The 13211-nt window shown below is 44.7% G+C and overlaps 1 protein-coding gene across 3 annotated transcripts in view; it reads left to right on the forward strand.

Annotated features, from left to right (window-relative positions):
* Positions 1 to 9613: 9613 nt before the first annotated feature.
* The window catches only part of TXNRD3 (thioredoxin reductase 3), a 29521-nt gene continuing 25923 nt past the window's right edge, over positions 9614 to 13211 (forward strand). For 2 of the 3 annotated variants that reach the window (XR_014216023.1, XM_082209852.1), the window contains exon 1: positions 9614 to 9858. Coding sequence is in view for 1 of the 3 variants with exons in the window: in XM_082209852.1 (XP_082065978.1) it covers positions 9736 to 9858 (123 nt within the window). In the remaining 2 variants the exon portion in view is untranslated. Of the gene's footprint in view, positions 9859 to 10064; positions 10151 to 13211 lie in introns of those variants that run through there. The other variant, XM_082209853.1, reaches the window with a different exon arrangement.

The following is a 13211-nucleotide window of genomic DNA, read 5'->3' on the forward strand; positions in this document are numbered from 1 at the left end:
TCTCCCCTTCTTCTTCTTCTTCTTCTTCTTCTTCTTCTTCTTCTTCTTCTTCTTCTTCTCCTCCTCCTCCTCCTCCTCCTCCTCCTCCTCCTCCTCCTCCTCCTCGAATTTGTCCAATCCTCCTTTGCAGCCATCTTGATGGGGGGGCCATCACTCTTGTGGGAGCAAGTTCCATAGGTTATGTGTGAAAAGGTACTTTATCTGCCCTGAATTTTCCTACATTCAGCTTTCTTGGATGTCCAACAACAGTTCTAGTACTACGAGATGGTGAGAAAAATGTTCCCCTAGCTACTTTCTTCATGCCATGCATACTTTTATTAGCTTCTGTCATGTCACCTCTCACTCACCTTTTCTCTAAGCTTAAAAGTCCCAAACGCTTCAACCTTCCTTCTTAAGGGAGTTGCTCCACCCCCTTGATCACTTTGGTTGCCCATATTTGCTTCAAACATGCAAAACTTATTTTGAAATTGAAAATATTGTTACAGAGGTTGCTCACCGCCCAAAATCTCTGCTGAACAGTAGCAAGATTACAGGGGGTTCCAGGCGCTCGCCCAGGGTAGTGTTTCTGTTGGGAAAATCGAGGCACAGTGGAGGCTGGTGTCTTTAAGGAAGATGGTTTGTTTTACACATATTTACACCTAAAGTCTTCAGTGGGGGGGGTGCAGAACATTATACCCCAAGAGCGTCTCTCATTGTCCCTTTCATGGCTTCAGCAAGCTTGGGTCCAGGACCCAAGTGCAACCTCTTCCAGCCAGCACTGCATGGAGTTCTGTCTCCTTCCTCCTTCTTTTTCCCAGAACGCCTTTAGATTTCAAAAAGGACACATTTTTCTGTGACATCATGCCCTCTGTCTCCTGGGCAATCTCCCCAATCTCCTGTCTCTGTCTGTGCTTCAGGTGGGGAAGGATCGCTTTTTGCATTGCCAATGGCCTCAATGACACAGTACCTGGTTTCCTGTTGTTTCTCAATAGCTCTGCACTTAGCTAACCTGGCTAGGATGGTTTGCATAAGCTAACCAAGGAATTTCTTGTCTGGCAGTTCTGCAGCTTGCATTTTCCCTTCATATCCCAAATATTATCTAAATAACACCATCTATTAGTTTCTACCGTTCAGTAACAGACTCAGGTACCCAAATCTACAATACGCAGTCATTATTTTGAAAATAGTTAATGGAAGCCCAGCCAAGCAGCCAATGTATTTTTCTCCATACAACGCAATACTATATCGCGTAATACAAGGCAAGTGGGCATGGCAAAGGCATTTCAAGGCGAATAACACCGGCTGCACACAGATTATAGCCTTGTGGTTGCTTATTCATCAGTTCTTCCAGTCAATTGATTTGTTTCCACAAAGTTTGTGCAGAAGTTATGCAACATCCACTGTATGCTGAGCATTTATTCTTAGTTGTATCCAACTAGATCGTGTGTGTGTGTGTGTGTGTGTGTGTGTAACTTGTACAAGAGCAACATAACTTCCCCTCCCTCTCTGCTCCCCTGAGATTCATAGAGTTCCAAGAGCAGATTTTGGGGGCAGGTGGGGGACTAGATGTGCCATTGGCCTGATCCAGCAGGCTCTCCTTATGTTCTTATGAAAGTACTTTGAATAAGCACAGCTCCCGCCTCCTTCCTCTGATCGCTAGATATGACACTATTTCCTTTCCAGGCTTTCACATAATCATCAATTCTACATGTGGTCCTATGAAAGGAATCCAGTGCGAGGTCACATGCAAAAATAGGAGGTAGTATCCATGGGGCATTTGCACACCAGGGGTCTGCAACCTTTAAGACAAAAAGAGCCACTTGGACCCGTTTCCGAAGAAAAAACAACAACTGGGAGCCGCAAAACCATTGCGACATTTAAAACAAATATATCTCCGGAGCCACGATCTGACAGCTGGCGGGAAGGTGACGTCGGGATGGTGCGTGACTAACGCACGCACCGCCCCCATGCGACGTCTCAGCCAGTACAGTGCCCGCCACAGTGAGGAGTGTCGGGGCGCACAACGCGCCTCCTCCCCTCGCTAGTATCCGCCCCGGAGCCGCAGCAAAGATGTAAAAGAGCCACATGCGGCTCCGGAGCCGCAGGTTGCAGACCCCTGGCACAGACCTTCTACAAGACAGATTTGCAGCTTTCTAAGAATATGGTGAGCCTGTAGCTAGACACATTCACGCAGGATCCCTCTTTGTGATGCACAGGAAAGATGCAGATCTTTTGCAGATCTTACTGCAAAAAATTTTGTGTGCTATATTACGAAAACTATTCATCTGAAGCCATGCTGTTGAAATGGCATCTCTGATATTGGTCAGACTGGCTGCACACTTGAACTTGAAGTTTAAATTGAACTTCTGGACTTTCATTAGATTGTTACTCACTGTACGTGAGCAGCACTTGTCCTGATTTCACTGCTATTAGCTATGTCCATGATTCATTTGACATATTTGAGTGTGTTTCTAAAGCAGTAACAGGTCAAATGATTGACAACCTGGTACTGAGCTTACATCCTTGATAGTGTTTGTTCATAAGTAAAATCCAATGGTGACACTGAAACTTGTGTTTAGTAATACATGTAGAACTTCCTCCTCCATAAATATTTCTGGGTTAGAGTTGCATGTACAGTAACCTCCTGGGCAGATCCAGAGCAGGCTATAAATCTCAAGATGATGTAAGCTATCTTTGTGTCTTAAATCTACTTGCCCAAGAAATGTGTTATGTATGCTCCCAGGTTAACTAATCACCAGTTACTCTTAATACAGAAATTATATCCAAAGTCTTCACTAAATCTGCTGTTTTCTAGCAAGATCAAGCAGGCTTTGCTAACTATATTCATGGATCAGAAAAAGTAAGATTGTTACTGAATATAATTACAGCAAATAAACAAAGAATCTTCATGCATTAGGAATCTTGTCATCAGATGCTGAAAAATATTTTGACTGTGTTAGTTTTTTGCTAACTCCCTATTTATTCACTACTGAAAAACAGCCATATCGTTATTATTTTCCCCCATGCTAACTCCTTGATGATACCTGATGGGTTCTTATTTTTATATATTTTGTTGCAAATATTGTGTATGTGTTTTAAATTCTATATTCCCTCTCTGATTGTTTGCGGGGAGTTACTGGGTTGTTCCTGTTTTTACTTTGATTATGTATTTTGTGTTTTCGTATTGTGATTTTATCCTGTGAACCACTCTGAGACCTGTGGGTATAGGGCAGAATATAAATTTAATTTAACAACAACAACAGTCCAGCATCTACTACAATAATCATCAATGGCTGCTGCTTAACATTATTTGCTTTGCGCAGAGATACGAAACTGCGTCTGCCTTCATCTCTGTTTTAGTTAACCTTGCACTAGAGTAACTTGTGCAGTTCGGTAGGATAAGAGCCTGCTGGGTCAGGGCCATGGGGCAATGGCCCTTCCAGTCCAACATCTTCTTCTCACTGTGCCCAACCAGAAGCCCATGGGAAGCCTGCAAGCAGCATGTGAGCACAAAAACACTCTGCCCACTTGTGATTCCCAGCAACTGGTATTCAGAGAAATACTGCCTCTGGCAGTGTAACTAAAGATTAAGATACGATGGAGGCAGACCAAAATACTTTTATATGTAGATGGCAAGCCTTTCACACTTTCACATGTTGAATGGTTTTGGAACTTACTAACAGCTTCAGTGAAATGTCAAGATCGCAAAATTAACTGGAGGAAAGTAGTACAGCAGGTCCCAACCTGCTGGCTAAGTAGCTATAGGATTTGGCAGAAACACCTGGAGACTGGCTTTGGATGCAGAAGGCCCCTGCTGCCCTTCCTGGTAGAGCTGGGAATGTCCCCCACCTAAAACCCTGGAGACCTGCCTCCTATTAGTGTAGACAACACTGAGCTAGATGAACTTGTGGTCTAACTCAATATGCGGCAGTTTCTTATGTTCCCAGAATACCAGACACATGGCCACCATGACAGATGTACCAGAAGAACAGCCTTGATACACCCATTGACCAACCCAGCAAAGGTGTGTCAGTGGAACAGTTAACTGGGGGAGTCATTGAATGGACACATAGCATGGACTCTGTATCCTGCACTCCTTTAATGGTAGCATGGGCTTCTGCCAGCAGAGTGAGGCTTCCACAGATTCCTAAAGCTCTGCAGCTGGCAGACTGTGAATAAAGGATTGTGTACTTTGGGTCCTTAGGTTCAGTATGGCACAATCCAATTTGGAACATGGGAAGGAAAGTCTCTACTGGGGGGAGGGAAGAGACTTACAAACCTTTGAGGATGTTACCAGTAACAATGGTGTTCTGCCAAGTTTTGTAGCATGGCAAAACAGATGTTCTTTACCATCCCACATAAATGGCATTACTTCATTTGCAGCTTATACAAAACCCAGTGTGAGATGCTTGTGCAATTGCAGAGACTCCATCAGCAATAGAACTATTACAAAATACACCAGAACCACCTCACCCAGTGGTGGCAGTTTATGATGCGTAATATTTCAGAAGCACGTGGAAGCTTCAAGTAAGGAGTTCAAAAAGGCCATTCAGCCTAATCAATGGAAGGCAGTGTTGCAGCCCATTATGCAAACAAGACTGAGGATAAGATTATAATTAATACAACTCCAAATTATTTGCAGTTTTTCCTGGATGCCTCAGTAACATGCAGTGTGTGCTCAATTTGTGCATATGCTATGATCACGTAAACTTGTTTTATCAGTTATGCAGTGAGGTGACTGGTGTTGAATGATTTTGAAGAAGGTAGTAGATTTTAAATATAACTATCATATGTACTTAGATAGTTGGTTTGTGTGGTCCCTATTCAAGCATTACTGTCATAGAGTAATGGGGGAACCAGATGGGGAACCCGCAAGGGAAGAAGACTCAGAACTTGGGGGTTTGTGGTGGGGCAACGATGGGTGGTCTGAGCAAGAAGAAGAGAAGACTGGGAGGAGGAGGTGTCAGAAGCTGAAGAGGTAACAGGGCATGGTGAGCTAGGAGAGTCTATGTCAGAGAGAAGTCCAGAATCTGAGTCAGAAGTTGAAGCAGGAGACTGGGATACGGGAGAGCAGGAGGCACCTTCCACCTTGTTTCCCAGAACCAGAAGAGGCATGAAAAGGGCAGAGAAGAGGTTGTCTTCACACAGGAGCAGTCTCCACTTGCTTGGAAAAAGCCCTGGAGAGGTGTGGGAAGGTGGGGGACTTTCAGTCTCGGTAACTAATCCATCAGGCATGACCTACCAGGGATGAGCTGCTGTGCTTATTAGGCTTGACACGCCACTAAATCTGTGCAGATTGTGTTCTTGCTAATAAAGAGCTAACTGCAACTTGCATGGTGTGAGAGCCAGTGTGGTGTAGTGGTTAAGAGCGACAGACTCGTAATCTGGGGAACCGGGTTCGCGTCTCCGCTCCTCCACATTCAGCTGCTGGGTGACCTTGGGCCAGTCACACTTCTCTGAAGTCTCTCAGGCTCACTCACCTCACAGAGTGTTTGTTGTGGGGGAGGAAGGGAAAGGAGATTGTTAGCCGCTTTGAGACTCCTGAAGGGGAGTTGTCAGAGCTGCTTCCAGATCCGAGCTCACAGAGGATCACGCTAGCCAGCATTCACTGTATAAAAGTCTTTATTGATTTACAGTTTCCATTTTCAAGCTGTAGCGCGCAACTCTACGTCTTATAAGCTAGACCGGCGAAGCTCCGTCTGAGTCTCCGCCTCCTGTACACCAACTTAATACCCTAGCCTTGCTCCACCTTTTCCTCCTGACCGTTCTTCTCTGGGTCCCTCTGCCCCCCGTGGTCTCTTCCTTCCGGGACTCTTCTGACGCTGACCCCCCGGACCCTTCTGTCTCCTTGCGGCGGGCTTTAGGACCTGGCTCCCTTTCCGGGCTGCTTACTGTGCCGCCTTCCTGTGCATTTGAACTTGGCGCGTGCGCCCAACCTCCCACTTTCCGTTTGACCGTTTCTTCTCTCTCCGATGGAGGTGTGGCCACTCCTGACTCATGTCCTCCCCCCTGCGGCGAGCCGCCTGATCCCGATGCCTGGCGCCCTTCTTCCCCACTGCGCTCTGTTGGGGATGTTGGCTCCGATTTCCAACTGCTGCTCTCTGAACCCCCTTTTGTCCCTTCTTCCTGGGGTGTCCCCCTAAGCTCCCCCCTTGCTCTGGTCACTGGCGCTCCTTTCTGTGAATCTTCCGATTCACTGGAAAGACTCGGAGATCTCGGGTCGTCGTCATCGCTCATCTTTCCTTCGGACTCCTCCCCTTCACTCTCTGTTTCCTCCCTTGCCCTCGCCTCTGCTCCTGAACCCCTCACAGGAGTGATAAAGCGGGATATCAAATCCAAACTCTTCTTCTTCTTAACTCCTGACAATTACATGCCAACTTCTGGTTCAACTGGACTGACCTCTTCATGACCACAGCAGTTGTGAAAGACCAACTGTGGGAAAGCCTATAGAGGAAGGGGGAGAGAGAAGTAATATACCTATTACATGCCTGATTTCCTGGAACATCTAAAATTTGACTCTTTTCCTGCACTCCTCCCACATGATCAGAGGAACTAAACATTTTCTATGTACAGGAGGTTTTTTTGTTTGTTCAGCTTTTCATTCTGGAATTCACTGCTTGAAAATTCTGGCCTGTTTTTCACTTAAACACATCGCACTGCTCCTTACATATTGAAAAGGGACTGACATATCTGTCAATTTCTGTTTCTTTTCTCTTTTTTTAGTCTTAAGTTCAGTTCTCCATATTTCCATATAAGTTTGCATTTTAAAAAAAGTCTTCATGAGAATTCACCAGCATTTTAGTGTGATTTTTGCCTAGTATCCATTTTCCTATGCAATTTTCTGCAATATACACATTTTCACAAAGCAATCTTCCCTTATGCAATTTTGTACGTTAGTTTCACTAATCTGTGCATTCTTATGCACACTTTACCCAAGTGTATTTTTTTTCCTTTTGGCAAACATTATTGGCTGGAGAGCTGCATTGCAAAATTTGGAGTAGTGCCAATTTCAAAAGCTGTTTTTTGGTTTGTGTATTGATTCAGAAACTGCAAATTTGGTAATTGCATGGGCTGAATCAAATTTATTCCCCATTCCTAATTATTGTATTCGTGTGTGTGTGTGTGTGTATGTATAATATTTATATATATGTTTTGAGAGCCGCTTTGAGGACTCATGTGAAAAAATTGAAACTCTATTAAATAAATACATATAAATGCTGTAGTTCGCAGCACCTTCTGATTTTTTTTCAGGTTTTAGGCATGCCCAGTAATTAGCCAATTTTGTGGGGGAAAATGTCTAAGTTAACAAAATGAAATTACAGGTTATTATTTCTCAGTGGAGTCTCATTTGGTCCTGCTACATCATTTAAAGAATTTTGAACTTGAAAGAGATGAATAATGAGTTGATGGCCACAAGATATGCCTTGCAAGTTACTGGAAGAGATATTGCTCCTATTTCACACTGTTTTGGAAAACATGGCATATTTTAAGAAATATGGGGAAATGAAAGCAAATTCTATTTTTTTTCATAAGAAAGTGGTATTTATTTATTTATTTATTTATTTATTTATTTATTTATTTATTAAATAGTTTTGGAACAATGAATGTCAGGATGCTGTACACAACAGTATTCTTTATATTATGAATCACTGTGTTTGATTAGTGGATTAGAAATTTGTATATGAATGTTGTCTTCATTGCAAATATACAATAAAGAAAAAATAAAAATTAACGCAGAGCACAGGGATTCCTCACTGTTGGCAGCAGCAGAACACCAAAGGACTGAGTTCATGAGAAAAGACTGAGATGTACCTGCAATCTAGGAACAGGCAATGAGACAAAAGGGTTCCTTCATTTTGTAAAAAAAAAAAAAACATACTCTGGATTTACTTTTTGGAGTCCATCAACAGCTATTGCATAAGCTCCAACATTTCTCCACTGAAATGTCCTATTCCATAATAATAATAATAAATTTATTATTTATACTCTACCCATCTGACTGGGTTGCCCCAGCCACTCTGGGTGGCTTCCCAACATAATAAAACATTAATTTTTTTAAAAAAAAAACTTCCCTGAAGGTTGCATGATTACCTATCTCTTTGGTTTGGGGGGATCACATAACTCCATATCCTCCAACATTTCTCTGGTGAAAATAGGAATGTCCTAAGGAAAAGTGGGACATTCTGGTATCAAATCAGAAACTGGGACGGCTTTCGTAAATCTGGGACTGTCCCTGAAAAACAGGGACACTTGTGTCTGCAATTGTTATTGACTGCTATATGTAACCTCCTGCATCAGAGGAGCCATGCTTCACAATGTCAGTTGCTGGAATACAACAGCAAGACGATTGCTGGATCAAGCCATCTAGTCCAGCATCCTGTTCTCACCCAGCAGCCAACCAAAGGCCTGCGGGAAGCACACAAGCAGGACCTGAGCACAACAGCACTCTGTCAGCTTGTGATTCCCAAAAACTGATATTCACAGGTGGAATGCCTCTGACGGGGAGGCAGTGCACGGCCCTTGTGGCTAGCAGCTGCTGACATAGCCCTCCAAGTTGGTGGCTGTCACCGCCTCTTGTAGGAGTTCCACAGCTCATGCATTGTGTGAAAAAAGAGATTCAAAGAATCTTAAGAGTTAGACGGGACCCATGGGTCTTCTAGACCAGGGATGTCCAACTCCCAATAGACTGCGATCTACTCACAGTATAAAAAAACCGGCAGTGATCTAACCATTGTCATAAAAAGACTGGCAATGATCTATCCAAAGTTGTTGGGGGTTTTTTTTGCTTTTTTGTAAGGAGATCGCTGAGGGGCCAGAGATCAACCAGGATCTCCCAGGAACACCCCACAATCCACCAGTAGATGCGCCTTTTGGACATGCCTGTTCTAGACCAATGAAGGAATCTCAGCTAAAGCATCCATGACAGATGGCCACCCAACCTCTGCTTAGAACCCTCCAAGGAAGGAGAGCCCGCCACCTCCAGAGGGAGTCCCTTCCACTGCCGAGCAGCTGTCAGAAGGTTTTCCCTTGTAACTTGAAGCCAGGGTGCTTTACACAACAATATTTATATGCATCGCGAAACTTCCAGCATTCAGCTTCGTCGAGTCTGAAAGGCGCTATGACAGAGCAAATGAAACTTTTGCCTACTTTCCCCATGCCCCTTTTCTTGACACGAAAAAGTCCTGTATGATGCAACCTTTCATCACAGGGAAACTTGCCACATCCCCTTGGTCATTTGGGTTGCCCTTTTCTGAATCTTTATTATTGGCATTAAGAGAGATTCCACATTTGGGTTGACGGAGGGAAGCGAGTGCGAGCCGAGGAAGGTCTTTTGCGGTCTCCTCGAGAGTAACCCTTCGTTTCACAACTGCGCAACACAGGGCAGGGAGAGGCAGGAAAACCTCTGCGCGGCGCCAGGATCCTGACCTCCCTTCCTCTCCCGTTTTGCTCAAGGGCCCATCCCTGGCGGGGGCTTATCCTGCTCGCCCACCCCGAGAAAGGCCGAGGGGTTCAATCGTCCCTCTCCCGCCTCCCCTCCAGGCCCCTTCGCGGGCCCGCCCGCTCCCTTGAGGGCGAAAGCGGAGAGGGGCGGAGTCGAGGGCCGCCCCCACTGCCCATGCGCAAGCAGGGCGAGTGAGTTTACCGCCTCAGCAGCAGCCGCTGCTGCTGCATTTAGCCATAGCGGCTCATCGCCGCAGACGCCGCCGCAGACGCCGTCTTTTCTGCTCCTCCTCAGGCCAGAGAAGCCAGCCAGCCATGCCGCCTCCGGGTCAGGTCCGGATGCCGGACTGGGACGCCCTGAAGCTCCGCGTGCGGAGCCTGATCAGCTCCCACCGGGTCATGATCTTCAGCAAGAGCTACTGCCCCTTCTGCAGGAAGGTGAGGCGCGGAGGGAGGAAGCGGGCGTCGCCTTGGCAACGACCCCGGCAAGGGCAGCGGGGGCGTCGGAGGCCCGAGGAGGCCGCGCTGCCCGCCGCCGGGAGAGAGGGGGAACTAGCCCCCCCCCACCTCTCGAGGGAGCGCCTCTTCACAGCGCAGGCTCGCGCCGCGGTGGGAGTGAGGGGCAGGGGGCGCGCAGACAGGGCCCTGCTGCCTTCGGTATCCGCGGAGACGCCCGCGCATCCTCCTCACCGGACAGCCCGCTCCCTTGAGGCTTTGCTGCGGTTGCGGGGTGAGTGTCCCGGAGTGGCTCCACCAGGGTCGCCTTTGTGAGCGTCGAGTGACCAGAGCCTAGCAGGAATGGCGAGGGGCCTCGACCGCCCTCTGCCTCGGTGGATTTTATTGGTTTATCTAATGGCATTCCTATTGCAGTCACCTTTTCCTCGCCCTCCTCGTTCTTGCAAGGCTATCCAGATGCTTGGAAAGGCTGATGCGGATTCTAATCTGATTCGGTGTTTTAACTTATTGTATGCGTTAATGAGACCTCCAGGTATAGGGGCAATGCTGTATATAAATTCAATTAATAATAATGTGTAGCAGTTTCCACACACACACACACACACACCGGTTTTATGGTTTTATCTTTTTGTAAACCGTTCAGAGATCTGCTTGCAAGCAGGCTGTGTATAGGTTTTATGAAATAAACAAATAGGTTTAATCTCCCTTGCCAGCTCTGTGAGGTAGGTTAGGCTGAAAGCCGTGTCTGGGCCAAAGGTCACTCAGTGAGCTGCATGGCTGAGTAGGGATTCATTCACGCTCTTGCCTCTGACACACTAACCACTACACCATACTGTCTCTCGATGTTGACCTGGTATTGCTTTATTGGGGGAAAGGACACGATTCAAGGTGGGCCTGAACTAGAAGTCCGAGTCTTCATAACCCACTGCCCTTCTGCTTCTTTTTCAACTTTAATGCCCGGGTTTCCTAATTAATTACCAAATGGACTAAAATTTTAAAGATGCTGTTTTGGAATGAAACCTCATTGAAATAACAGACAACTGTGTCCAGGATCAGTCTTCAGATCTGTTTGTAGGTCATATGTCTTTGATCAGTTTGTGGAATCCAGTTGTGATTCCTGACTTACTTTATGTGTTAGAGGTGTGGGGCATAAGATTGGAAATAGAAAAGGCAGTAAAACCAGTATCTATTAAATAGGGATTAAATGTGGTGTTTTTTAAAGACATATTTGGGACCTGAAACTCAAAATAAGTTCACTTCAGCTGACTTGAAGATAGCTCAGCTGTGTTAGGCATTTAACTGGCTAAATCTGTCATTCAGGGGAAATACGTTTTGATCATCAGAAGTCTGTTAAATCTTTTAAGTGGGGATGAAGAGCCTGAAGTAATCGTAGGGTGGTAAATTAATAATAATAACAATAATAAGATTAATTAAGGTGTGTATTTTTCTCTCCCTTTGGTGTGTCAGGTGCCCACATCAGAGCTTTTGAAATAAAGGCTTCCCTGATGGAACTAGGGATGGGCAACAAGTTGAACCACAAGAGACAGTCTCTAACTTTATCTTATGTTTGTGGCTGCAGCTAATATGTATGCTTTAAGCAGATAAGCTGATGATTAAAGCTTCTTCTTTAATATGATCATGAGGAACAACAGATCAGTTAGATGACATGTTCATCTCTGATTACTTGTGCACTTTTTGACATGTCACTGGAAATGGAAGTTTTAAGAGATTTGTATGATTTAATTGGTTTACTAGTCAAAATATTTCTTATGGACCACCATAATGTTTTTAAGTGTGGTTAGTTTTTGCATGTCACATTGACATATAAAGGAAAGGCTGGGAAAAAGAGGAAACAGAACTCTGTGTTGAGCAAGTGCTTTTTCCTGGCCCTGTACAGCTCTTACCCTCTGTATGGAAAGTCATAACTGGTCCAAATCAGGAAGCAATCTAATACCAAAAATGAGTCATAGCAGAGCTAAAAAATTATATGGGTAAAAGATCATATGTTCTTCTTGAACTAGTTGTCAAGACTGAGTATGAGTATAGGCTACTGTGTGTTGAAATCCCCTTCCACTACCAGAAAACAATCAAATAACATAATAGTAAGCAATTAGGGAGCTGAAGTGAAATGTTGATAGTGAATTAACACAAGTAAAACCAGGTAATAGTTATCTAAATAATAGTAAAGGCGCAAACCAACAAAAGAGTGAGAAGGTAAATGAAGATTTCTGGGTTGGAAAGGGGACTTGTCGAGATTAGGAGACTATGTGGCTCTAGATACATGGTACTTTTTTTAAAAGCTGGTGATTGTTTCTTCGTGCAGCATTATTTGGCTAACCATATAATAAAATCAAATATTCTGTTTCCCCCCACTGTCAGTTACAGTAAGCTGATTTTCAATGTATAAGGAAAAGACACAAAAATATAAAGTATTGAACCCAACAGACAGTTATTTGGTTGGTTAGTTCAAAGGAGAGAATTTCAATCCCTCCCTTGTTAGGGTTTAACAATATAAATTGTGTCATTTATAATTAGTGTATAATACATTGTACTGCTTGGTATATTTATGAAAGGCTGTATTTAACATCACGAGAAGAAGGCATCATGAACAACAGTTCTTTCCCATCCCCTCCTATTCCTGAGCATTCATTGAAAAGCTTCTCTGTGGGGTTTAGGGGAACCTACTCAACGTTATGGGCTGTGTCTTATGATGCTGTAGTCACAGGCATGTCCAAAGACCGTTTTGGGGGCCTAATCTGGCCCGCAGGTCTGTTTAATCCTGCCCCTGTAGCAGTTTATTTCCTGGGGTAAAATCCTAAGAAAAGCTGAACAACTTCAACCCTAAAAAAACCTGAACAACTCCAATCCTAAAACAGGTCAACAATTTTGGTCGGCCCTTTAGTCAGCCCCCACGGCCCTTCACTTCATCAAATCTGGTCCTCTTTGAAAAACGTTTGGACACCACCAGGGGGAAAATAGCTTACTCCTGAGATCTTTGGGCGAGTGTTGCAGTATTGCTTTGCCTAATTTGGGGTGATTCCACCTCCCGTTGTAACCTTGTTAAGACACAGCCCACAGTGTTGGACAATTTTTCTCCCCTAATCCTGTTGGGGATGGGGGATGGGCGGGGAGGGAAAGATTGGTTGCATAAGGTCCCTTCCACTCATGTGATGTTGGATGCAACTTGAAAGTCACAGAGCAATTATTTCAAGTTTTTCTCTGACGTATCTTTTTAGTGGAGCTTACACTCAGATGAGCGTGCATTAGATCACAGTCTCAGAAGTAGAAATGCCTTAGTTCTTTACATTTGTGAATACATGTACAGTTGTACCTTA

This window comes from Podarcis vaucheri (assembly GCF_965113315.1).
Source record: "Podarcis vaucheri genome assembly, chromosome: 2".
Classification (NCBI taxonomy): Eukaryota; Metazoa; Chordata; class Lepidosauria; order Squamata; family Lacertidae; genus Podarcis; species Podarcis vaucheri.